Here is a 25,063-nt window from a genome sequence, read left to right as displayed (position 1 = left end):
CTGTAAAAAATTGAGTTCTTTCTGTAGGCTACTCTTCTATGTGTATTTTCAGTGGTGTCAAGCTAACTATATGGCAGCGTTGAAGCCACAAAGGTAGTAGTAACACAAATGATGTAGTGACATCATTTCACTTTGACAAACAATTCACTTTTGAATATTAGTTTCCTGTTTTATAGTCAATGTACTTGAAATGCATATTGTCCTGCCTGATACTAGGATGACCGAGCACTGGAATGGGTTGCCCAGAGAGGTTGTGGGGATACTCAAAAGCTACCTGGACATGGTCCTGGGCAACTGGCTCTAGGTGGCCCTGCTCGAGCAGGGAGGTTGGACAAGATGACCTCCAGAGGTCCCTTCTCACCTCAACCATTCAGTGCTTCTGTGATATCTATGTAAACCAGCTATAATGGATTAGTAAAATTAAGTGCTTCATAGAAATATTTTACTACTGTTTTGTAATGAATTTTCACTTCAAGTACAGGAACCCAATTGCTTGTGTAACCATTTTTATTTTCTTTTCTTCCTCTCCTAGTGCTGACTTAAAGCTCTTGGAAGAAGCCACAATCTCAGTCTGCGTGTCTTTAGGTGAGAAATTGTGACATCTTAACTTTTTTCCATGTGCTTGAACAGAAAAATTAAGAAACAGCATTCATGTGCACATCTGTGTCTTCAGTATACTTAACTCTACTTGTATGTGTTCCACTAGTAAGATTAAAGTAGTGTAAAGAGTGTTTTTTTATATATATATATATCTCCCAAACTTTTAGAAACTTCGTTGTTAACTGTTTTGTAGAACTTGAAATGACTGAAAGGTTTAAAACAAATAACTCCATCCCTACTACCTCTTTTTCCCTCTGCCCTCTAAGTGGATCAGTAAGGGGAAAGAATTAATCAGAAGACGAAAGGAAGGGATAATATAAACGTGATCAACAATGTTTCAAGAAGGTAAAAGTTAGTTGTGAAAACCTGCCCAGTTTTCTGACAGGACACTATTGTGCTGTAGACAAGTCTTGGAAAGGAAGCAGTATGAGCTCCACATTTGGGATATTTTAAATCTAGGATGAAAAGGCATGTACTGGAGAATCTTAAAAGAACAACAACAGCTGTACAGAAAAACAGACATACTGTGCTTTATGTAGAAATATTTAAGACATTGAAATTTGTTTTAATTCTATATATTGTTTGAACTAAATAGTGTCAACTTACGCATGCTATATAATCATATCTTATTTTTCCTCATCTAGTTGAGAAGAATCCTCGAACAGGAAACCTTAGGTCGTTGATTAAAGTCTTTCTTTCTAGAACCAAAGAGTTAAAAATTTCAGCAGAATGTCAGAAGTAAGTACCTGGAAAAAAGCTGTGTGTGCCATTTCACTTTTTAAATGTTCCTTTTGCTGCTAGCTCTTGAGTTTTTTACTTTTCTAGTTAACATAATCACAGACCAAAACTTAGAATTCTCTTAAATCATTGTTAGAAACAGAACAAGTATTTAGTACTTTTCCAAACACAGAAGGTTAAGTGTAATAGGTAAATAGATTGCTGGGGGAAAAAGACATGTTTGTGTTCATCCTGTGTGTTACATAAATACATTTGTGTACAAATGGTGTAACTTCTGGTTACTACTGGTTTAGAGCTGTTTAAAAAATCACCTGACCTTTTTAGCTAAATCTTAATGTATGAACCAGTATTTTATCTTGGAAATATTTTTAATTGGATTGGATTTGAACACAAACTTCTATATTACGACATTGCTTTCAAATCATATCATGCAACTGCCATTGGTTTTGCTTGCCCCTTTCAGCAGTAGGAAAGAACTCCAAGAGTTTACATGTGCAGCACTGTATAGTTTTTGCAGGAAGCTTTCTGTAATTTTTCCCACACACACATAGACAAATGTCCAACTCTCATCAGATCTGGGACTTCAAAAAGGAAAACTTTCTTTTTAATGCCCGCTTGCTCCCAGGACTGCCCTCAACCTTTTTGCTTATATCTGGAGAAAGAAGTTATTCCTGCCTGGATAGCTCCTGCTGCTTTAATCCAAAAATACCTTGAAAATATAGCTTCAAGCAAGAGCTTGACTATATGCTGTTGTATGGGCTTCCCAGCAGTTGCTTATTGGGACTCAAGAAAACGTAATGAAGCTATATTCCCCTTGCATTCAGAAAGCTTGGAAAATATCTGTGTGTGTTGCATAGAAAAATCTTGCTATATTGTGCTCCTGAAGTCCATAAATGCCTACGGTCATCTGAAGGCTATTTGACTGGGAAAAGTGCTAAGGTTCAGAGAGGCCAGAGTAGCTTTCATATTGAAGCTGTTGGAAATTTTCAAACGTCTGGGTGGCTTGAGTCCATAGTATCTAGAAACCTTTTGAAGTATGCTGAGCCATCTGGTAAGCTCTTCAAAGAGTGGTACTTCTGGCAACTGTGGTGTTTTTAACAATACAAACTTAGGAATAAGATTGTATTCTCTTGGGGGAAGAAAAAAAATACTTTTAAAATACGTTTCCAGTTTGTTTGCTGTAGCATCAACTGAAGACTCCCTGCTTAAGCACTTTAGCTTTTCCTTGCTTCAACTGTAGGAACCCCTTTGTCTAACCTGGCATATATTTTCTTGTGGGTTTTGATGCATATTTGCAGGTTAAGCATTACTGATTCTTGTTTGTTTCTGCTTCTTTTCTAGTCACCTCTTTATTTGGCAGGCTCACAATGCACTGTTTATTATTTGCTGTTTGCTGAAAGTATTCATCAGTCGAATGTCAGAAGAGGAGCTGCAGCTTCATTTTACTTACGAAGAGAAAGCACCAGGCTCATATGGTGGGTATACTCTAGTGCTAGTGAAACAAATATCCCACAAGAAACTAAAAAGTTCTGATGTTTGTAGATGTGGTGCTTAGGGACATGGTTTAGTGGTGGACTTGGTAGTGTTAGGTTAATGGTTGGATTTGGTGACCTTAAGGGTCTTTTCCAACCTAAATAATTCTATGATTCTATGACTCTGTTTTGTTTAGACTAAGAATCCCAAACTTTGCTTTAAAACTAGAAATGAAGTACTAATGAGGTTACATACAACATGTTTACTGTTTGGGACAACCTGTGAGATTGAAAGTATGTAGTCAGTTGTAAAACTGGCTTACTTCCTTTTGGGGTCTGAAGTAATTTGGTGTAAACCATCTTCCTCTGTATAATACATGTGAAAGAGAACACCTTCAAAATGTGATGAGAGCTTTTCATTACACATTGACTGTCGTCTTCTGCTAGAACTAAATGCTTGTTAACAAGCTGTTGGCATGTTACAGGTTCTTATAGCAAAATAGACCTCTTCTAGAGCAGGGTTTCAGTTGTTTGGTTTATTTTTTCTTTAAAGATTTGTATTAAATTTAACATGGTCATTTATTTACAAACTTAATTTGGCTTTTTTTTAAACAGTTGTTCAGAAGTGATGCTGTAGACCTACCTCAGCTTTAGTCATTTTCATACAGTTTGAAATGTGGTAATGGTCCTCTTCAGAAGAACAGAATAGAATTGGGGTGAAGCTGACCACATACTACTGTAGGAATGGTGATGTTGCAATTATTTAGTGTTTCTTTTCACATATGTTTCATAAACTAGCAGCAGCCAGGGAGTGGAATTAATGCAATTTTTAGGAATCTAGTGAGGGAAGATAACAGCACTATGGTTAGAACTGATCTGTTGAAAAGGCAACTGCTAAAATTTAGTTAGTGGGCAGTAGTTTATACAAGAGTAGAGGAAAAGTCAAAGAATTTAGGCAGAATGTTCAAAAATAAGTGCATCTCCAGGAAATGGAGCATGTATTAACACAAGATGAAAGATGGCAGGGAAGATGCTCAGATAATCTAGCTGTTCTCTTTCTGCTATCCAGTCTTTCTTTTTGAATGTGAATAATGTGAATGCATTCAAAATCAGTTTGACTACAGCAAAAAGAAAGTCATAACAACGTCTGCCACAAATCTTTGTGTAGTGCTGTATCAAGATGCTCTTACAGAACACATGATGGATAATGCCGGCACAGGAACCTTGATTTCCTTTGCTTTGTTGTAAAGATACTGTTGAGTTCGTAATTGCATGTTGTTTATTGCATAAAGCCAAAAATGGTCTGGCAAAAAGGACTGGTATCAGAATGCTAATACAGTGCGAGTGAAGTGTGGAAGAACAACCAAAAGTATGTGAATGTGGATTTCCCTCAACAGTCAGTCCAGCAAGGACACGTGTTGAGAATGCCCAATAGCTGCTTGCTCATTGAGTAGTGAAAACTGTTCATTAAAATCTGTTGGTGCCTGCTGTTGCTCTGGGGAAATCAGACTTCTGGTGCCAAAAGATTAAGTGCTACATATTGAAATGGTTTAATGTATTTAAACTGTGGTGAGTAATCTCCAAAGAATGAAGTCAGCTAAGTGATGCATTAGAAAGTAACACCTGCTTATTATAAGCTATCATTGCAGATTGCCTATGGGTTTATACTTGGTTTAAAAAAATTGCCCACCTCTTGCTTCAGTGGTAGAGCGTAGCACAGTAAAACAGATGGAAAAGCTGAGATGTTTTGTTAGCTTGAATCCCCGGGATCTTTATTCCTTATGCTGGGAGTTCCTCATAGCATGGTATGAAAAGTGATTCTTGTTGCTGGGGCAGATCCATGTTTATACCATGTCTAGTAGCACTTGACTGTAATTCACAGTGACATTTATTAGTGATAATTTTGTGCATATTGATGGCAAATGTACTTAGCAATTATCTTTGAGCAGATTGTTCACTGGATGTTCTTGATTAGGAAGGTAATTGTGTGTGGTCTGCTGGTGAGAGCAGGGGATGGAGGCAGGAAACGAGCTGCTCCTCTGCTCTCCCTGCTCAGCTGTGGCTCGAGTCAGCTGCTGGGTTTCCAGTTGGAGATGGTCCTTGTGACCTTCTTCAAGGGGTTGAGGTTCATAATGTGCTGTGTTTACGTAGCCATCATTTTTTGCTCCTAACAAATCTTCACATAGGATTTTTAAAATATATATAGAATATGGTAATAAAGTGAGTGCCTTCCTATAGCTTTTATACTTAGCTATAGGAAAAGTGAAGTATCATTAACGGAGTATAATAAAATGCTGTTGTGTTAGGGTCTATTAAAGTGAGCAGAAGATGAAATGGTTTTTGTTTGTATTTTTGTAATTAAGTAAAGTGTAGCTTCTTGATTTTTTTTTTTTTTTTTATTCTTTGGAAACTAGAGCATGCCTTGTTATTGTGGAGTTTACACAAATTTATTACTACTTTTACTAAAGCTGTACATACATAACACTATCTTTGAGCATGCTTTTTAAAAATTTAAGTTCTTAGTTGTCCTTGCTGTCTTTTCATTTCCCAGAGCTTGATGATATTTTACTAATTTTCAATTGCGAGCATGATTAAAAAAACCTTATACAATACATTATTATATTAATTATATAATGTAAATAAAATATGCATATAGATAAAAGTTTTAATACAGTGTCTGAATTTTGAAGTACTGTTTGCTTATTTTCTTAATGGCTGGTGAGTAGTTATTGGAAAGAACAGTTGTCGCGGATGGAGTGAGCGTGCACTTCACTCGTTAGAGAGAAGTAAAAATGTAGTTTATTGATACAGAATAGGGAGTTAACAAAGTTCAATGCGACAGTGTTTTAACAAGATTCGATGGCGAGGTGCACTTGATTATTTACTGCATAGAGGACAGGGTCAGACAAAACTGTCAGGGAGACCCTCCTGTTGAGTCATGAGGTTCGGAAAGGATCCCCTTGCTTTCTAAACTCCTTCTCAGAGAGGAGTCTAGGTGCGGCTAGATCCAGTCCTAGTCCCAGACTTGGTCAACGGTTTATGTGTAAAGGATTATATATGTGCGCAATCAATCCTTTATATCACTTAGCTAAGGTTTCAAAGTTTAGTATGTTATTAGTCACTTACCGAGGATCTGTTGTGGCAAGGAATCTCTCAACCTCGAGGAGTAACCTTGAGAGGCGTCCCTGCTCAAGGGGAGATCCTGGCGTGCAGCCCGCTGCCGTGCAGGAGAGCTCAAAGGGCCCTGGGCTGTCCACTATTTAAGGAGTAAGATGATTGACTTATGGTCATATTTGCATATCAGCAAGAGGTTTAGATCCCTGCTTCAGGCAGCCCTTGGCTACTTTGTTGCTATTCGTCCTCAAGGTCCAGCATAAGCTGGATGCAGCTATCAGGATGACTCCCACTGATGGTTACTGCTTGTGCAGGGAGCAGGGGTGGGGGAGCACACCGCCACACTCCACCCTGTGACTATAGTCAATTCATCTTACCTTCACAGAGTGGTGGTACGGTCACCTCTTGCCTCTGTGCCATAAATAGTATATTGATAGTTTGTGCGCTTATAGATCCATGGTAAGTAGACAGTGAAGCACTGCTATTTGTTATGCGTTAATTTGTATGTTTTGGGTGGTTGAAGTTGGATTATTTGCTTTATCATGTGCCAAACCTTTATATACAATATAATTATAAGCAATAGACACACTAATGTTAGAGTTAGTAAAATGACAACTGGGTGAAGCATAAGATTAAACACTCCCGTGGCTGTTGGTGACCATCCAAGAAGAGTTTCCCACCAATGGTGTTCTCCATCCTTCTTCACTCTTTCCAAGACATGGTGTATCTCTTCTGCATCATGATGAACGGTGATCAGAGTTTTGTGTCCATTGTTTCGGATGCGTTCCAGCAGTTGACACAGGTCATCGTGTTGTAGTAGTTTCTTCACCAATGTAAGATTCATTCCGATGGGGGTAGGCAATAAGTCTCGACTCAGTGTATAGTTAGATTGTAACAGTTGATAAGACGTAACAGGAGCTGAATAATTGAAGTCACATCCCACGATTTTAGTAAAGTTACAAACACAAATATTTGAGCGATTGCTTGTATCTACAGTAACGTTATCTACAAATATAAAATCACAAAGGGTTCTCATACAAACACATCCTTTTCCAATATACACAAGTACAGTTTCAGGGGCTTCATCAGGTTGTATTTCAAAATGACAAACGTTTTGTTCAGTGTCAAGACAGATGTCTTGGGCTTTGAGAGTGTTACTCTCACAAATAAATCCTTGTTGTTCCCGTACAATGCATGCATTAACATCAACAGTTTGCCATTTGTTTCCGTTTTGGTGGGCCCATACTCTATGTTCTAATGGATAGAGTACAGTTCCATTGTGATTTAATCCCAACGCAATGATTGGGTATATGGTGTATACTGAAGCATTGTGTATTGTTAAGACAAAAGCTGTGGCCTTATTGCTAATGGGGTCATAAGTGAAATTGACTAAATACCACCAGGACTGGAATTCTTTCTCAAATTTAGTTGCATTATCCCAAATTACCTTTCGAATTTCAGTGGGTAAGGTGCCCTCTTCACCTTCTCTTATAATTGCTGCTACCATAGATTGCATCCACAGTTGAGCTTGGATACAACTAAGAGCTAGAGAAACATTGGTCTGGGCTACACCAAGTGCATCCACAATCAGTTGGTGGTCCCTTTCATTAATTCTTTTCCACTGAGGTAATATATCAGATAAGAGCCATTGGTTAGTTCCCAATGCTAATAGAGAAGACCGCAGTGGGTGTTCTAATTTGTTTAAATCCCTTGTTGTTGCGCTCAGTTTGTTTACGAGTACTTCGGCATCGATACTATTTAAGACTCCCAGTCCTGTCCCTATGATACCGGTCACATCTCTCCTTGTTCGTCTTGGAGAGGTGAGGGTTCGCCCATGTAACCATGCCAACCATCCTGCATAGGACGTACCTAGGAATGGTGAACAGGTCGGTTTGATTGCAGACATATTAATTTGCATTAGTAGTTCTACTCATTTAAGAGACCATGATGGATTAAATAACACTTGTTGTTGGCCTGTATTTTTGATCACATATGGTCCAACTTCAGAAATCTGTGGGGATAGAATTTTCTCATCCTCTACAGTCAGGGCGGATGTTGTGCTAGGCTCAATAATGTCTATTTTAAATTTAAAGGATAATCCCACACGATGGTGAGCCCAGAGGCAGACTACAAAAACAGGTTGTACTAAGGTAAAATTGTACCAACAGTCCAGTCTTTCAAAGGCGCAAAGTTTCGTATCTTTGGCTATTGGCTTTGATGTAATGTTGTACACAGAAATCTGAGATGCCTTCTCATGGGTAGACCCATTGATCATCCGGCATCCTATTTTAATTTCTTTCCCTGCCGTTCCTCGGAGTCGGGGAACTTTATCATCAGCTTCATCTTTATCCCAGCTCCATTCGTTTTCTAAGTATGTTTCAGTTCCGTGCATGACCACGGTGGAAAGCTTTAAATCTCCCTTACTAGAGTGTATTCCCATACTTCCAGTGTACTTAACACGAGCTTGGGACCATGGCCATTCTAGGGTTCTTTGACCATAGGCTAAGAAAAGCAGCATTGTTAGGGTTTGGAATAGTAACATGAACACAGCATTTCCGTCTGCCATCCTGTGGGGTGCTGTAAGAGAAAATAGAGATTTGTTTCGGTGGGGACAGTCCGAACAGGTTACCCCATTAAGAAGAAGGAAAAATCCATCGTGAACTAATTCTGTGTTTTGCACCACTGCTATCAGTAGCTTCCCAGGCAAGTGGGCCACGAGGTTTAGTTAAAGTCATAGGCACAGTACCGATGGATGGTAACTTGACCATCACAGGCTGTCCTGGCTGTAATGTCATTGGATATTCTCTTTTCCTAGTAGGTGGAGTGCTAAGCTCAGTTTTTACAAAGAATGCTCGGCTTACAGGGCTTCCAGTAGGCCCATATCGATTATTTAATTGATGGAGTACTTTGGGAAGTCTGTATCCCATTGAGCTTCCTGTGGTTTGAGATTCCTTTTCAACAAGCCATTAGCTCTTTCTACCATCCCATTTGATTGAGGGTAGTATGGGGTGTGGAATACCCATCTAATTCCCTCTTGTTTTGCCCAATCTTGCACTTCCTTACACGAAAAGTGTGAGCCATTATCACTCTGGATAACATCAGGAGTAGGTAGATTTGAGAACCAAACTGATAGCCCTCGCGCTGTATTTCGCCCATCGGCTTTCCGACATTTAGTCGCCATAAGCAAGCCGGAGACTACTTCCACTCCTGTAAGGATGTATCGATATCCTGCAGAGGATTTGAATGGTCCGATATAATCAATTTGCCATGTAGACCATAAAGCTTTCCCTTCATTGATATGTAAAGGTGGTGCTTTAGCAGGATGATCTGCTTGTAATTTCAGTCTACACTGAGGACATTCTGTAAGAATAATTTCACAAGTTTTCCTATTTATAGGCCAGCCTTTACTCTGTGCAGCAAAGTAAAGTGCTTCTTTACCTGAGTGGCCTAGGCTTTGATGTAACCATTCTCCCAATCGATACCACTCAGGATTTAAGGTGATTTTCCTAATTTTAGTTAGCTCATCTACCTTTTGATTCCACTGTGTGGCTGGTTGATTATCCTTAGCATGAGCTTTTACCCATCCCATCTTGAAAGGTGTTTTCCTGGCTATATCTAGTAATAATTGCCAATCTTTGTTTCTCCAAACTGGGGATCTATTTACTTCCCAATTCAAGGTTTCCCATTGACAGAGCCACTGTGTGGCGCCGGCCCACACAGCATAAGAGTCTACATATATGATTTTTGCTCCATTCTGTGCTGCCAAAACAACTGCTCTTATTTCTCCTACTTGTGCACTGCCTTCACCTTCTTCTACTACTTGTCTGCCGGTGGTGATATCTAATGCAACAGCCTTATATTGCCATTTTACCATTTACCCTTTTTGCTGAAGCATCTGTAAACCAAATGTTTTCTGTTGGTGTACCCTCAGTGAGGGGTGGTGCATCCAGAATGGGTGAAGGTTTAAAGGGTTGTTGTAACGCTAAAGGGTCTGTGTTTATGGGCATCTGCAATTTGGAAACCTTAGTGTGTCCTTCAGTTAGTTGCATATTTTCTGCAACTCCTGTTAGGTAGGCATACCATTTTCGGACAGTGGGTTTTTGTGCAACTCCTTCTGGGGGAGCAGTCCCCTTTAGGATTGCTTCTAGTAAATTAAATGGTCCTCTAGTTTGCACAGGTTGTCCCTGATGTATTTTTTCAACTTGTTTAACTGCTCGGACTAAAGATAAAAGTCCCTTTTCCCATTCAGAGTATCGTTGTTCTGTTTCTTTAAATGCGGTTGAGCTAAACAATAAGGGTCTTTTTGGCCCATCGGGGCCAGTTTGGAACAGGTTACAGTAAGTAGCATGTTCGGCGAAACCCCATTCGGCTATAATAGGGTCGCGGGGGTGTACTGGTCCCAGTGACTGATATGTTTTTAACTTTTCAGTTAGAGTTTTGACTGCCTCTTTATGTTCTAATTTCCACTCCCAGGGTTTGCCTTTCCGTAAGAAAGGGACGGGAAATGATAGAAAATCCAGGCACATGTTTCCTCCAATATCCTAAAGTTCCCATTAATTGTTGTAACTCCTTCCTTGATTGGGGCATTTGCAGCTCTTCGATTTTTCTTAAGGTATCTGGAGGAATCACTGCACTGCCTGCTATCCACCAAGTACCTAAAAATTTTACTTCTTTACTTGGTCCCTGACATTTTCCAGGTGGAATCTCAATTTCTGCTTTATTTAGTGCTTGCCATACTGCTGCTGCTGCTTCCCCAACCTTTTCAGGGGAAGTTCCTCCAATCAGAATATCATCTATATATTGGTACAGTTTCACTTCTTGGGGGAGTGAGACTGTCTGTAAAAGTTCAGCAAGCGCAGCATGAGCAATCGTGGGTGAATGTCTATACCCCTGTGGGAGTCTGTTAAAGGTGTATTGTATTCCCTCCCAAGTGAAAGCAAACTTCTCTTTATCTTCCTCCTTTAAGGGAACCATAAAGAACATATCCTTTACATCTAGCGCTGCCATCCATGGGGGTGCAGCTGCTTGCAAAGTAGCTGTTAAGTTGGCAATGTTTGGCACAGCAGCTGTGAGCGGGGCTGTATTGGCGTTCAGGCGCCGATAATCGACAGTTAAACGCCACCTCCCGTCTGGTTTCCGGACGGGCCAGACAGGTGAGTTATATGGGGAGAGGGTTCTGGAGATAATTTGTCGTTTCTCCAAATCAGCTATGACTTCAGAAATTCCATTTCGTGCCGCAGCAGAAAGGGGATATTGCGGTACGTTAGTGATTTGTGACTCGGGGAGCGCAGGGGCTGCGCGCAGTGCCCGCACTGCAGCCTCCCGGTTTCTGCTGGGGTTGGGATCGATGTTTGAGCCGAAGGACCACACGCTGCCGTTCGGCAGGCGCCAGGTTCGTCCGTTTAAAACATCGAAACCTAAAATATTTTCATGGTGATCTTTAATTGCAAAGCGAGTACTCGACATGCGCTTCTCGCCCAGGAGCCATAAGTTGACCTTGGCAGTTTGGCACTGCACACTCACTCCGTTCACGCCGGTAATTTTAACTCTTTGCCGTCTGGGTCGTACACCCAGCTTCTCAGCATCTTGTTGTGTTAATAGTGAAATTTGTGCTCCCGTATCTATTAAAAACTTTACCAATTGTCCTTGAGGACCAACTGGAATTAAAATGTATGGGCCGTTATCATTTATCCACTGATAAGCCTCCACTTTCCGGACAGGCAGGCCCAATTGCCTTCCGGACACTACTCGTTTTTTGACTTCATGCCCTGCAGTTCCTCCCTAAGAGGGAGGAAGGGGTTATCTCCCCTTCTGGGGTCTGGTGCAGGAGGAGTTGAAATACGGTCCTTCCTTTCACCGTTATCTCGTTTCTGGAATGCTTCAATTAGACTTAAAATAATGCCAGTAGGTTGACCTTGAATCGCAGCTCTGGGAATGCCTAAAGCTAATGCATTCCTCCACAATTCATTCCTTTGTTCTCAAGATTCTGTTTGGGGCTTTTTAAATTTGTTTCCCTTCGATCTCGTTTCTGTTTCCCGTTTTATGGGTCTTACTTTGTGATCTCCTCCCCGGGGCTTCAGGTTTTGTTTTTCAGCTGGTGCATCGTCCCAGCCCATCTCACGGCTGTAGTTCACAATGCCGTGCATCAAATCTGCCCAGGTAGGGAGCTGCTTGCGGGCAGTTTGAGCGTTGTCACCTAGTCCCTCATTGTGTTCTGTGTCTTTCTTGATCTCATCTCGTTTTGCAACTAAATGGGATTTAAGAATTGCGGGGGCTCCTCTAATCAGTGGTTTTAACATTGCGAAATCTACTGTAGCAGACAGTGGGACATCATGGGACCCTCGTTTGTGCATGGCTTGTATACAGGCGGCTTTTGTGACGGCTGTAGAGAGCTCACTTAAAGATTTAATGGGAATTATGGAGGGTTCACCTCGCTCCATGGTGTCTATTCCTCCAGCCCAATAAGCTACTCGGCTGGTGATAGAATGAGGTGTATTTGTCGGGTCGGGTCCTAAATTTAAGAAAACTCCTGGACCCCAATAGCCGCTTGCTTCGTCCTCACTCAACATTATTCGGTCACCGCCACTGAGGCATACTCGCCACAAGTATTCTGTTTCAGTTTCACCTGGTTTTCTGCTGTATCTCTCTTGCAAATTTGTCAATTGCAACGGATCCCAGGGGATGGTTCGCATAGTATGTTGCGGATGACCACCCCGAGGACCCACAGTTCTTTCTGTTTTAACAATGGGTCTGGCTTCATACTCAGGAGGATTTGCGGGGAACAAAGGGTCGTCATCTTCTGGCTCGCTATCATCGGGATCACCCCAGATGTCTCCATCCCAATCTTCAGGGGATACTATTAGTTTTCTAATCTGTACGATGTCGGGGGGGTGGGGAACCTGTAAAAGCATCATCTCGACCTTTTCTCCCAACTTTTGTCTTTTTTCCTTTTCCTCCTGTAGCTGTTTCTGCAGTTGTTCAATTTTTAAAGATAGTAACATCTCAGTTGCCTTTCTGCCTTCTATTTCTTTCTCTAGGTCCTGCTCCTTTTTATTTGTGTTGTCTCTTTCCTGATGTGCAGCTTCTAAACAGGCACCTAGCATCTTGCAGATAATTCCTTTCCCTTTTCCATCTTTTGTGTGGCCTCTAGTTACTTTTAGGTGTTCTCCAATGGCTTCCCAATTATGCCAATTGTCACGAGTCCATTCTGCTGAGAATTTGGGACTGGGATTCACTCCATGCCTCCGTAAATAATCGGTGATACTACTTGCCATCCTGCCGACTACGCCAATTTGTCGCGGATGGAGTGAGCGTGCACTTCACTCGTTAGAGAGAAGTAAAAATGTAGTTTATTGATACAGAATAGGGAGTTAACAAAGTTCAATGCGACAGTGTTTTAACAAGATTCGATGGCGAGGTGCACTTGATTATTTACTGCATAGAGGACAGGGTCAGACAAAACTGTCAGGGAGACCCTCCTGTTGAGTCATGAGGTTCGGAAAGGATCCCCTTGCTTTCTAAACTCCTTCTCAGAGAGGAGTCTAGGTGCGGCTAGATCCAGTCCTAGTCCCAGACTTGGTCAACGGTTTATGTGTAAAGGATTATATATGTGCGCAATCAATCCTTTATATCACTTAGCTAAGGTTTCAAAGTTTAGTATGTTATTAGTCACTTACCGAGGATCTGTTGCGGCAAGGAATCTCTCAACCTCGAGGAGTAACCTTGAGAGGCGTCCCTGCTCAAGGGGAGATCCTGGCGTGCAGCCCGCTGCCGTGCAGGAGAGCTCAAAGGGCCCTGGGCTGTCCACTATTTAAGGAGTAAGATGATTGACTTATGGTCATATTTGCATATCAGCAAGAGGTTTAGATCCCTGCTTCAGGCAGCCCTTGGCTACTTTGTTGCTATTCATCCTCAAGGTCCAGCATAAGCTGGATGCAGCTATCAGGATGACTCCCACTGATGGTTACTGCTTGTGCAGGGAGCAGGGGTGGGGGAGCACACCGCCACAACAGTACAAACAACCTCTCTTTCTTATGATCCGTTTTTGTATGCCTTGTTCAGTCTCACAGCCTTCTGAGAAAAGGTAACTGTTCTTTTCAGGATCATCTTAAAACTCCTTTGGAAATCACTGTGTGGTGGTATTTGTTTCCTTGTTTAAACTGTGAGCATCACTTTTTTTTTTTTCCTTCTAGTCTGAGAATATATCCTAGTACCATGTTCTCTGAGTTTAAATATAGCACCTGGGAACTCAGAGTGCATAACTGTAGTGTCAGCATGTCAGGCTGCTCATGCTGCAGTTGGTCAGAGCATCAGCACCTGCTGTGCAATATTCGGTATGTCAGGTTGTCATGTGTCGGTATGTCATATACATACACTGTATAGTGTATGATAGTAATGATGTATGGAAAATATCTTTGTTACTGGCTACTCAGCAATATGTCTTGTATTTTGACAGGTTATATATAACACAGCCACTATTGTTTAATTAGCATTTTTGATAACTGTCTTATCTGGAAGAATTCTCCTCCCAGGTTTTGCAATTCATATGCTTGCACTCAATTGCACAAAAGCTGCGCAATTGTGTTTTGTGTGATAAAATGTGATTATCGAGGTTTTTAATTTTGCAAAAAGTTTGAGTGCATGGATATGTTGTAGCCTACCATTATAAAGTTGTAGTGAACAAATTGCAGAGAATTGAGTCCCCGCTACAGCACTGCTTATTGATTTCCTTCAAGAATAGTCCATTAATAGGAGTTTGTTCTTCTGGCAGTTTTCAGGTAGTTCTTTAGCCTAGGAAGTGCAACCTTTGCCTCTTCATCCGTAATTGGGAATTTGTGTACAGCTTTGGAGGATATTGCACAATTTTGATTGTAGGAAAATCCTTATAGGGACTTAAACCATATTCTTTAAGATTCAGCTAAAAAAATTCCTGATATTAATAAATCCTAAACTAGACTCAGCATATGCTGATCTGAAGCTAGAGTTAGTCTTGCTAACACAAATCATTCATCTTTCGGTGAGGCTTCCACTGTCTATATCCCACAATTTCTGCATGGTCTTTAACTGTACTGTGATTCAGAGGTATAAGAGAGCATATGCTGTGTATTGTATTCTAAATCAAACTCTCAGTTCATTCAACCTCTTCTCTGACCTGTAGTAGAGAACTTTGTTCATTCTCTATAGAGAAGTTTTTATCACAAGGCTGCTAGGGACTGTATTTGGTATATTGTAGCAAATAAGAGGACATAGAGGAGGGAATAAAAAACAGTACGTTTACTGCAATCCTTAAATGATTTCATGAGTGTTCAGCTATCATATAAAGGAAATGAGGGATGGCAATTAGTTTATGTACTCATTGTTAACACTCTTAAGGGAAAATTGGGAGCTTTTGAGAGTCCTCAGAGCTGAAGATCAAACCACAAAACCCAAAGAAGCTTTAAGTCTGCTGGTTGTGTAATGAATTGAATGAATGAGGCTTTAGGTACTGTTTTACAAGTAACAAATTATTTCGTTACTGTTGTCCAGGTCCTATCCTATTTGTAGGAGCAACAGGGCAGAAAAAAAAGTAGCATCTAAGGTGAGGCTATACCTTGCTATGCCTGAATATCTTGTTAACAATAGGTACATCCAGCTGCTACAGCAGGCTCACATCAGGTCTTGACAACATAGTAGTTAGGTTCTTGAGAAGAAAGACTGTTTTACTGTCTATGTTAGACCATGTATCATAGCCAAGGATGGAGCTGGGCTGGTTTTACTACAAGTGGAGTCTCCCGGCATGTATACTTTCCTCTGGATAAGCCATTTTGCCTGTGTAGTGTCTGCTAATCCAGTGTCTGTAATGTGCATAGCTTTGAAAAAGTTAAACACAAATTATTATTTTTTTATGTAAAAAAAAAAAAAACCCCAACAATAACAACAAAACAAACCCCACCAAAAAGCCAAAAAACCCACAATGCAAGTAATCCAAATGTTTGAGGACTTAAATATAGCTGATGACAAATGGTGCTTCAGCATAACTGGACACTTTAAAAACTGTGTGCATTTGCAGTTACTTCTGCACTGCCATAGGGTTTAGAAGATGCACCTATGATTCCTCTCTCTGCAAGTCTGCTCTAATCTTACCTGGACAGATTCACCCTTTACTTATTTTCCCCAAGGTTTTACACGTGTGTTTTGATCCAAGTATGTGATCTATTAATTTGAGTATTGTGTGTGTTGTCTTTGTCCTGCTATTGAAAAAGACATTGTTTATGAAAACACATAGTGTTCCATGTTCATAAAGCGCTCTCATGTTATAGATTTGGCATGCATCCACCTGGTTGTCTTGGCAAGACAAGAATTAAACAAGAATGCATGTGCCCCAATGGGGAAAAGGATACATTAATTATTGTAGCTGAATTACATGGATTACAGCAATTAAGCTTTTTTTTTTAAAAAGAAAAATAGTTTGAGAACAGAGCAGGAAAGACTAACATCTCCCATTCTATGTGATTGTGCTAACCCAATATTTTCCTGCTTTATTTCGAATGTAGTGTGGGGGGAAAAGCCCTCTTCAATATTCAGATAGCATTTTCTCTTCAAATGAGTTGTGTATATAGCATGGTGGAAGTAACGATATTCTTAAAATGCACTCTCTTAACTTTTTTTCATCCTTTTTATTCTCTCCTCCTCCCTTTCCTCAGTTGTCAAGAGAAAAAAATAGGTACCTTTTGGGAACTAATAGCAGTCTTGCTTTATAAGCATTTTCTAGATTCAAAAAACCTTAGGAAACTGTAATGTTCAAGTTACTTTAGAATACATTATCTGGGCTTTATTATTGGCGGTGGTTTCTGTCTAAGGTTAAATGCTCCTAGCAGTTCTTGGTTTTTACTAACAGGTGCTACATTGTGTTACTCATGGGGGATTCTATATAAAGGCAACCATGTTTCTGTGATAAAAAACTCATTTCCTTTAGAACGTGCAGTTCACTAGGTTACAATTTTTAATGTGTTCTTATTAAACCGATTGTGGAAAGAAATAATATTGCTTTATTGTGAATATTCCCTCTGTGCTACTTAAAATTGAGTTCTGGATTTAAGAACAAACTTCGGTTAAACAGAGTAACGCTGCCATAACCTGGCTATAATGTTGTGTTTATTGCCGGATGTATTTAACTGAAAATACAAAATAAATGAGCATTTGGGTAATTGTGCTGCAATGCTGTAATAGGTAATGCAGGGGGAAAAACTATGCCTGCTCTTAGGCCGTTCAGCACTATAAACACCTACACTTCTATTTATATTTCTATTTTTATCTTCTCTTTTTTTAGTATTATATGACAACTTCAAATGATTTAATAAGCTTTTTCCTCAGTAAGCCTTGCAAGTCTTCTGTTAGTACTTTTGTTCCTTTTAAAAATTGCAGTGCTAATGTAAAATACCACCACTTTTATTACTTAGAATAGTTGAATTTTTAAAATAATTTTTAATCATCCCATGCATTTTGTCACATTGTGTATGAGTAGAGAATAATTTCTGCTCTCTTAAAATGTACTTAGGAAATTCATGAATTCTTAATTGTCATTGAAATGTGTAAAACCTCTTCAATAAAGAAATGTGTATTCATGAAAAAATAGTGTCTATTTAATTGCTTAAGAGCAGCAGTGATGTGTACTGTAGGCTGCATTCATTTGACAGATCACAATTTAGAATATTGTTCAGTGTATGTTAGAAAAATGAAACTGTTTTCTATCTGTCTCTGCTTAATCTTCACTTGGGATTAAAAAAAGGGGTGGGGAAATATGCAGAGTGCAGGGAATTTTGAGAGGAGACTTGAACTGTGGACCACTGAGAAGTCACTAGTGATCAGTTCAACTGTTAGTAATAACACCATTTAATATGAACTCAGGTAAGTAGTAAAGTAAGGCTTGACGTGATTAATATTAGCATATTCCTACAATACTGACATGTCATTTAATTTATCCAGTTGTTATTAGTTATTTGTTATATATATAAAAGGCTTAGCAGCACCATTTTGCTGGTGATAATCCCAAGTGCCTTCTATTTCAGGAAAGAATGTTATATTCTTAAACAGGTAGAATTTCTCTTCTAGTGTTTGTTCCTTAACTAAAATATTGATTGTCTGGATGTATGTGTTGAAATCTATGCTTTCTTTTTGGTATTCGAAAATCCACAAAAACTTTGGTATGCTGCTTTTCAGGAACAGTGTGTGAAGACCTCATAGAAGAGTTGCTGTGTTGCCTCATACAGCTCATTGTTGAAATTCCCCTCTTGTAAGTTGGCTTTTTTCTTTTTTCTTTTTTTTTTTTTTTTTTTTTTTTTAGTCTGTCCTGGTTTCGGTTGGGATAGAGTTAATTTTCTTCCTAGGAGCTGGTATAGTGCTGTGTTTTGGATTTTAGTATGAGAATAATGTTGATAACACACTGATGTTTTGGCTGCTGCTAAGTGGTGTTTACACGGGGCAAGGACTTATCAGCTTCCCATGCTCTGCCAGGTGCAGAAGAAGCTGGGAGGGGGCACAGCCAGGATAGTTGATCCAAACTGACCAAAGGGCTATTCCATACCATATGATGTCATGCTCAGTATATAAACTGGGGGAGTTGGCCACGGGGCAGCGATCGCTGCTTGGGGACTGGCTGGGCGTCGGTGGGTGGGTGGTGAGCGGTTGTATCACTGTGTTTTTGTTTGGTTGTTTTTTTCCCCCCTTGGGTTTAGTTCCCCTCTCTCTTGTTGTTTTCCTTCTCGTTACAATTTATTATTATTATTACCATTATTTTGTTGCAATTATTAAACTGTTCTTATCTCAACCCACGAGTTTTCTTACTTTTGCTCTTCTGATTCTCTCCCCCATCCTACTGGGGTGGGGGGGAGGGTGAGTGAACAGCTGTGTGGTGTTTAGTTACCGACTGGGGCTAAACCACAACAGTCCTTTTTGGTGCCCAACGTGGGGCTCAAAGGGTTTGAGATAATGACAGATTAACCAGAGCGTATTAAGGAATTTAGATCTGTTAGTAGTTGTGGGACGCGATATTGATCCATCTGTTCCTAGCATCGGTTTACCTGATCTGCACCATGCTCATTTTTCTTGCTGTACATGTTCAAGACTGGTGTTGGTTTTTGCTGTTTGCTGTGCTCTGCAGTGATTAGTGATGTTTTGCCTGTGAGATTTGTTACTAAAACAGTGACCTTGGGTGTATTTTGGTATCTAAGTGCAGTACTGAAACCGTTACTGTATGTCGGGTACCACCTCATGGAGACAATTAGCAATTATACCTCTTCCTCAGAGAGGTTTTTTATGGAGGAAATGCAGAGTGGCACCTTCACTACCTTCTTCTACAATGTTTCCTCCTTTGTTACAATAACTTTTCAGTATTTTGAACATCCTTGGGTAGTTAAGATACATCTACTGGTATTGCTTGGGAATATTGTTTTGGTTTTGTCCAAGGTTAGTAAGCAATTTAAGAACATTATCCAGAGATCTGCCCCAAGGCTGGATAGTTATGAGTGGCAGGGTGTGTGGGATAGCATGGGCAAATGCCTAGGACGATGGGCACCTCCAGTGTTTTGGAACTTCACCCCTGAACAAGTGCAGAATCCTGAAAATTAGTAGACTATTTGGAAAAAGTATGTTGTCACCCTGGCAATTCTAAGGAGATACAAATCACTGCAATGTGCTGGGGCCTGGCCCATGCCTACCGAGCCCTGTTCAACGCTACTCAGAACCCTCAAGGATCTGGTGAAAAACCACAGGCACCACGGCTGCTCCAGCCCCTCCCTGCGACAGGCACTGCAGTCATTCCAGCCCCCCTGTGACAGATAATGCGGCTGAACGAGGGAACCAACCCGTGTCAGTATCAGTCACCCCTATACATAAGAAGAAATCCTGGAAGCAAAAGTCAGCTCGTTTAGAAAGGGAAGATGAAAGAGCAGGGCCATCACAAGGAGAGGAAGAGGAAGAACTTGTGGATGAGGTGGAAACCACCCGATCCCTATCCCTGAGTGAGCTGCGAGATATGCGAAAAGATTTCAGCTGTCGTCCAGGCGTGCACATTGTCACCTGGCTGCTCCGATGCTGGGATAGTGGGGCCAGTAGCCTGGAATTAGAGGGTAAGGAAGCCAAGCAGCTGGGATGCCTTTCTAGGGAAGGGGGCACTGACAAAGCGATTGGAAAAGGGGCACCAGCCCTCAGCCTCTGGAGGTGACTCCTGTCAGCTATGAAGGAAAGATATCCCTTCAAGGAAGATGTTGTATATCGCCCAGGCAAATGGACCACCATGGAGAAAGGGATCCAGTACCTGAGGGAATTAGCCATGCTGGAGGTGATTTATGGTGACCTGGATGACGAGCAGATACCCACAGATGCAGATGAGGTCCAGTGCACATGACCCATGTGGTGGAAGTTGGTACGGAGCGCACCATCATCGTGTGCCAACTCATTGGCAATACTGACCTGGAAAGACGGAGAGGTTCCAACAGCAGATGAAGTGGCTAGTCAACTTCAGGAATATGAAGAAAGTACCTCTTTCTCCCTCGTCTTGGCTGTGGAGAAACTGTCCCAGGAGGTCCAGGAACTCAAAGAGGATATGTCCTACTCCCCACCTGTACAGACCATTGTCTCAGCTATTAGGAGTCAGCGTTCCTCTGCTCAAGGGAGAGGATATAGAGGGTACACACCACGGGGCACCCTATGGTTTTACTTGCGTGACCACGGAGAGGACATGAGGAAGTGGGATGGAAAACCTACCTCGACCCTAGAGGAACGGGTACGTGAGTTGCAAGGAAAAACAATCACCAAAGGGGGTTCTTCCAGGAAAATTGCTGCTCTGGTTTCCAGCGGACAGTTCCCCAGACAGAGTAAAAGGGCTGATCTTACTCCTGATTTTAATGAAGGAACTCCTGGCTCATATGTACAAGAAATGGGTAATGAATACTATGACCAGGATTAGGGGGGCCCTGCCTCCAGCCAGGTGGAGGAAAGGGACAGCCAGGTTTACTGGACTGTGTGGATTCGATGGCCTGGCACATCAGACCCCCAGGAGTATAAAGCTCTAGTAGACACCGGTGCACAGTGTCCCCTGATGCCATCAAGCTATACAGGGGCAGAACCCATCTGTATTTGTGGAGTGACAGGGGGATCCCAACAGCTGACTGTATTGGAGGCTGAAGTGAGCCTAACTGGGAGTGAGTGGCAAAAGCACCCCATTGTGACTGGCCCAGAGGCTCCGTGCATCCTTGGCATAGACTACCTCAGGAGAGGGTATTTCAAGGACCCAAAAGGGTACCGGTGGGCTTTTGGTATAGCTGCCTTGGAGAAGGAGGAAATTTAACAGCTGTCTACCTTGCCTGGTCTCTCAGAGGACCCTTCTGTTGTGGGGTTGCTGAGGGTCGAAGAACAACAGGTGCCAATCGCTACCACAACAGTGCACCGGAGGCAATATCGCAGCAACCGAGACTCCCTGATTCCCATCCATAAGCTGATTCGTCGACTGGAGAGCCAAGGAGTGATCAGTAAGACTCGTTCACCTTTTAACAGTCCCATATGGCCAGTGAGAAAGTCTAATGGAGACGAGTGGAGACTAACAGTAGACTATCGTGGCCTGAATGAAGTCACGCCACCGCTGAGTGCTGCCGTGCCAGACATGCTGGAACCGCAATACAAACTGGAGTCAAAAGCAGCCAAATGGTATGCTACAAGTGATATTGCTAATGCGTTTTTCTCAGTCCCTTTGGCAGCAGAGTGCAGGCCACAGTTTGCTTTCACTTGGAGGGGCGTTCAGTACACTTGGAATCGATTGCCCCAGGGGTGGAAACACAGCCCTACCATTTGCCATGGACTGATCCAGACGGCACTGGAACAGGGTGAAGCTCCAGAACATCTGCAGTACATTGATGACATCATCGTGTGGGGCAATGCAGCAGACGCAGTTTTTGAGAAAGGGAAGAAAATAGTCCAGATCCTCCTGAAAGCCGGTTTTGCCATAAAACAAAGTAAGGTCAAGGGACCTGCACAGGAGATCCAGTTTTTAGGAATAAAATGGCAAGATGGACGTCGTCAGATCCCAATGGATGTGATTAACAAAATAACAGCCATGTCTCCACCAACTAGCAAAAAGGAAACACAAGCTTTCTTGGGCGTTGTGGGTTTTTGGAGAACGCATATTCCAAATTATAGTCTGATCGTAAGCCCTCTCTACCAAGTGACCTGGAAGAAGAACGATTTCCAATGGGGCCCTGAGCAACGACAAGCCTTTGAACAAATTAAACGGGAGATAGTTCATGCAGTAGCCCTTGGGCCAGTTCGGGCAGGGCCAGATGTAAAGAATGTGCTCTACCCGGCAGCCGGGGAGAATGGCCCTACCTGGAGCCTCTGGCAGAAAGCACCAGGGGAAACTCGAGGTCGACCCCTAGGGTTTTGGAGTCGGGGATACAGAGGATCTGAGGCCTGCTATACTCCAACTGAAAAAGAGATATTGGCAGCATATGAAGGGGTTTGAGCTGCTTTGGAAGTGGTTGGTACTGAAGCACAGCTCCTCCTGGCACCCCGGCTGCTGGTGCTGGGCTGGATGTTCAAAGGGAGGGTCCCCTCCACACATCATGCAACTGATGCTACGTGGAGTAAGTGGGTTGCACTGATCACACAACGGGCTCGAATAGGAAACCCCAATCGCCCAGGGATCTTGGAAGTAATTATGGACTGGCCAGAATGCAAAGATTTCGGAATATCGCCAGAGGAGGAGGTGACGTGTGCTGAGGAGGCCCCACTGTACAATAAACTACCAGAAAATGAGAAGCAGTATGCCCTGTTCACTGATGGGTCCTGTCGTATTGTAGGAAAGCATCGGAGATGGAAAGCTGCTGTATGGAGTCCTACATGACAAGTGGTAGAAACTGCTGAAGGAGAAGGTGAATCGAGCCAATTTGCAGAAGTAAAGGCCATCCAGCTGGCTTTAGACATTGCTGAATGAGAAAAGTGGCCAGTGCTCTATCTCTATACTGACTCATGGATGGTGGCAAATGCCCGGGGGGGGGTGGTTGCAGCAATGGAAGCAGAACAATTGGCAGCGCAGAGGCAAACCCACCTGGGCTGCAGCATTGTGGCAAGATATTGCTGCCTGGGTAGAGAACCTGTTTGTCAAAGTACGTCACGTAGATGCTCATGTACCCAAGAGTCAGGCCACTGAGGAACATCAAAACAACCAACAGGTGGATCAGGCTGCTAAGATTGAAGTGGCTCAGGTGGATCTGGACTGGCAACATAAGGGTGAATTCTTTATAGCTTGGTGGGCCCATGACCCCTCAGGCCATCAAGGAAGAGATGCAACATAGAGATGGGCTCGTGATCGAGGGGTGGACTTGACCATGGACACTATTGCACAGGTTATCCATGAATGTGAGACATGCGCTGCAATCAAGCAAGCCAAGCAGTAATCACAGAATCGTATAGCTTTGAAAAGACCTTTAAGATCATCGAGTCCAACCGTAAACCTAACACTACCAAGACCACCACTACACCATGTCCCTAAGCACCTCATCCAAATGTCCTTTAAATACTTCCAGGGATGGCGACTCAACCACTTCCCTGGGCAGCCTGTTCCAATGCTTGATAACCCTTTCAGTGAAGAAAAATTTCCTAATATCCAGTCTAAACCTCCCCTGACGCAACTTGAGGCCATTTCCTCTTGTCCTATCACTTGTTACCTGGGAGAAGAGACCAACCCCCACCTCTCTACAACCTCCTTTCAGGTAGTTGTAGAGAGCAATAAGGTCTCCCCTCAGCCTCCTTTTCTCCAGGCTAAACAATCCCAGTTCCCTCAGCCGCTTCTCATAAGACTTCTGCTCCAGACCCTTCACCACCTTTGTTGCCCTTCTCTGGACATGCTCCAGTACCTCAATATCCCTCTTGTAGTGGGGGGCCCAAAACTGAACACAGTATTCGAGGTGCGGCCTCACCAGTGCCGAGTACAGGGGCACAATCACTTCCCTAGTCCTGCTGGCCACACTATTTTTGATACAAGCCAGGATGCCATTGGCTTTCTTGGCCACCTGGGCACACTGCTGGCTCATATTCAGGTGGCTGTCAGCCAACACCCCCAGGTCCTTTTCTGCCAGGCAGCTTTCCAGCCACTCTTCCCCAAGCCTGTAGCGTTGCATGGTGTTGCTGAGGCCCAAGTGCAGGACCTTGCACTTGGCCTTGTTAAACCCCATACAGTTCACCTCGGCCCATCGATCCAGCCTGTCCAGGTCCCTCTGCAGAGCCTTCTTACCCTCCAGCAGATCAACACTCCCACACAACTTGGTGTCGTCTGCAAACTTACTGAGGGTGCACTCGATCCCCTCATCCAGATCATTGATAAAGATATTAAACAGAACTGGCCCCAACACAGAGCCCTGGGGAACACCGCTTGTGACCGGCCGCCAACTGGAGTAAACTCCATTCACCACCACTCTTTGGGCCCGGCCATCCAGCCAGTTCTTTACCCAGTGAAGAGTACACCCGTCCAAGCCATGAGCAGCCAGTTTCTCCAGGAGAATGCTGTGGGAAACCGTGCCAAAGGCTTTACTGAAGTCTAGATAGACAACATCCACAGCCTTCCCTTTATCCACTAGGCGGGTCACCTTGTCATAGAAGGAGATCAGGTTGGTCGAGCAGGACCTGCCTTTCCGGAACCCATGCTGGCTGGGCTTGATCCCTTGGTTATTCTCTACATGCCGTGTGATGGCACTCAGGATGATCTGCTCCATCAGCTTCCCCGGCACCGAGGTCAGGCTGACAGGCCTGTAGTTCCCCGGGTCCTCCTTCCGGCCCTTCTTGAAGATGGGTGTCACATTCGCTAATCTCCAGTCAGCAGGGACCTCCCCAGTTAGCCAGGACTGCTGGTAAATGATGGAAAGGGGCTTGGTGAGCACTTCTGCCAGTTCCTTCAGTACTCTCGGGTGGATCTCATCAGGCCCCATAGACTTGTGAGTGTCTAAGTGGTGCAGCAGGTCACTAACCATTTCCCCCTGGATTATGGGGGCTCCATTCTGGTCCCCGTCCCTATCTTCCAACTCCAGGGGGCTGGGTACCCAGAGAACAATTGGCCCTGCTATTAAAGACTGAGGCAAAGAAGGCATTAAGTACCTCAGCCTTTTCCTCATCCT

At 42.7% G+C, this 25,063-nt stretch overlaps 1 protein-coding gene across 4 annotated transcripts in view; it reads left to right on the top strand.

Annotated features, from left to right (window-relative positions):
• The window catches only part of DYM (dymeclin), a 297,267-nt gene that overhangs the window by 36,149 nt on the left and 236,055 nt on the right, over nt 1-25,063 (top strand). For all 4 annotated transcript variants that reach the window (XM_075488866.1, XM_075488867.1, XM_075488869.1 and 1 more), the window contains 4 exons: nt 533-585; nt 1,245-1,338; nt 2,680-2,813; nt 18,123-18,195. In XM_075488866.1, coding sequence (XP_075344981.1) covers nt 533-585; nt 1,245-1,338; nt 2,680-2,813; nt 18,123-18,195 — 354 coding nt within the window. The remainder of the gene's footprint in view (nt 1-532; nt 586-1,244; nt 1,339-2,679; nt 2,814-18,122; nt 18,196-25,063) is intronic.

The sequence above is a fragment of the Mycteria americana genome (assembly GCF_035582795.1).
Source record: "Mycteria americana isolate JAX WOST 10 ecotype Jacksonville Zoo and Gardens chromosome Z unlocalized genomic scaffold, USCA_MyAme_1.0 Scaffold_18, whole genome shotgun sequence".
Classification (NCBI taxonomy): Eukaryota; Metazoa; Chordata; class Aves; order Ciconiiformes; family Ciconiidae; genus Mycteria; species Mycteria americana.
This window is presented reverse-complemented; position numbering and strand designations above follow the sequence as displayed.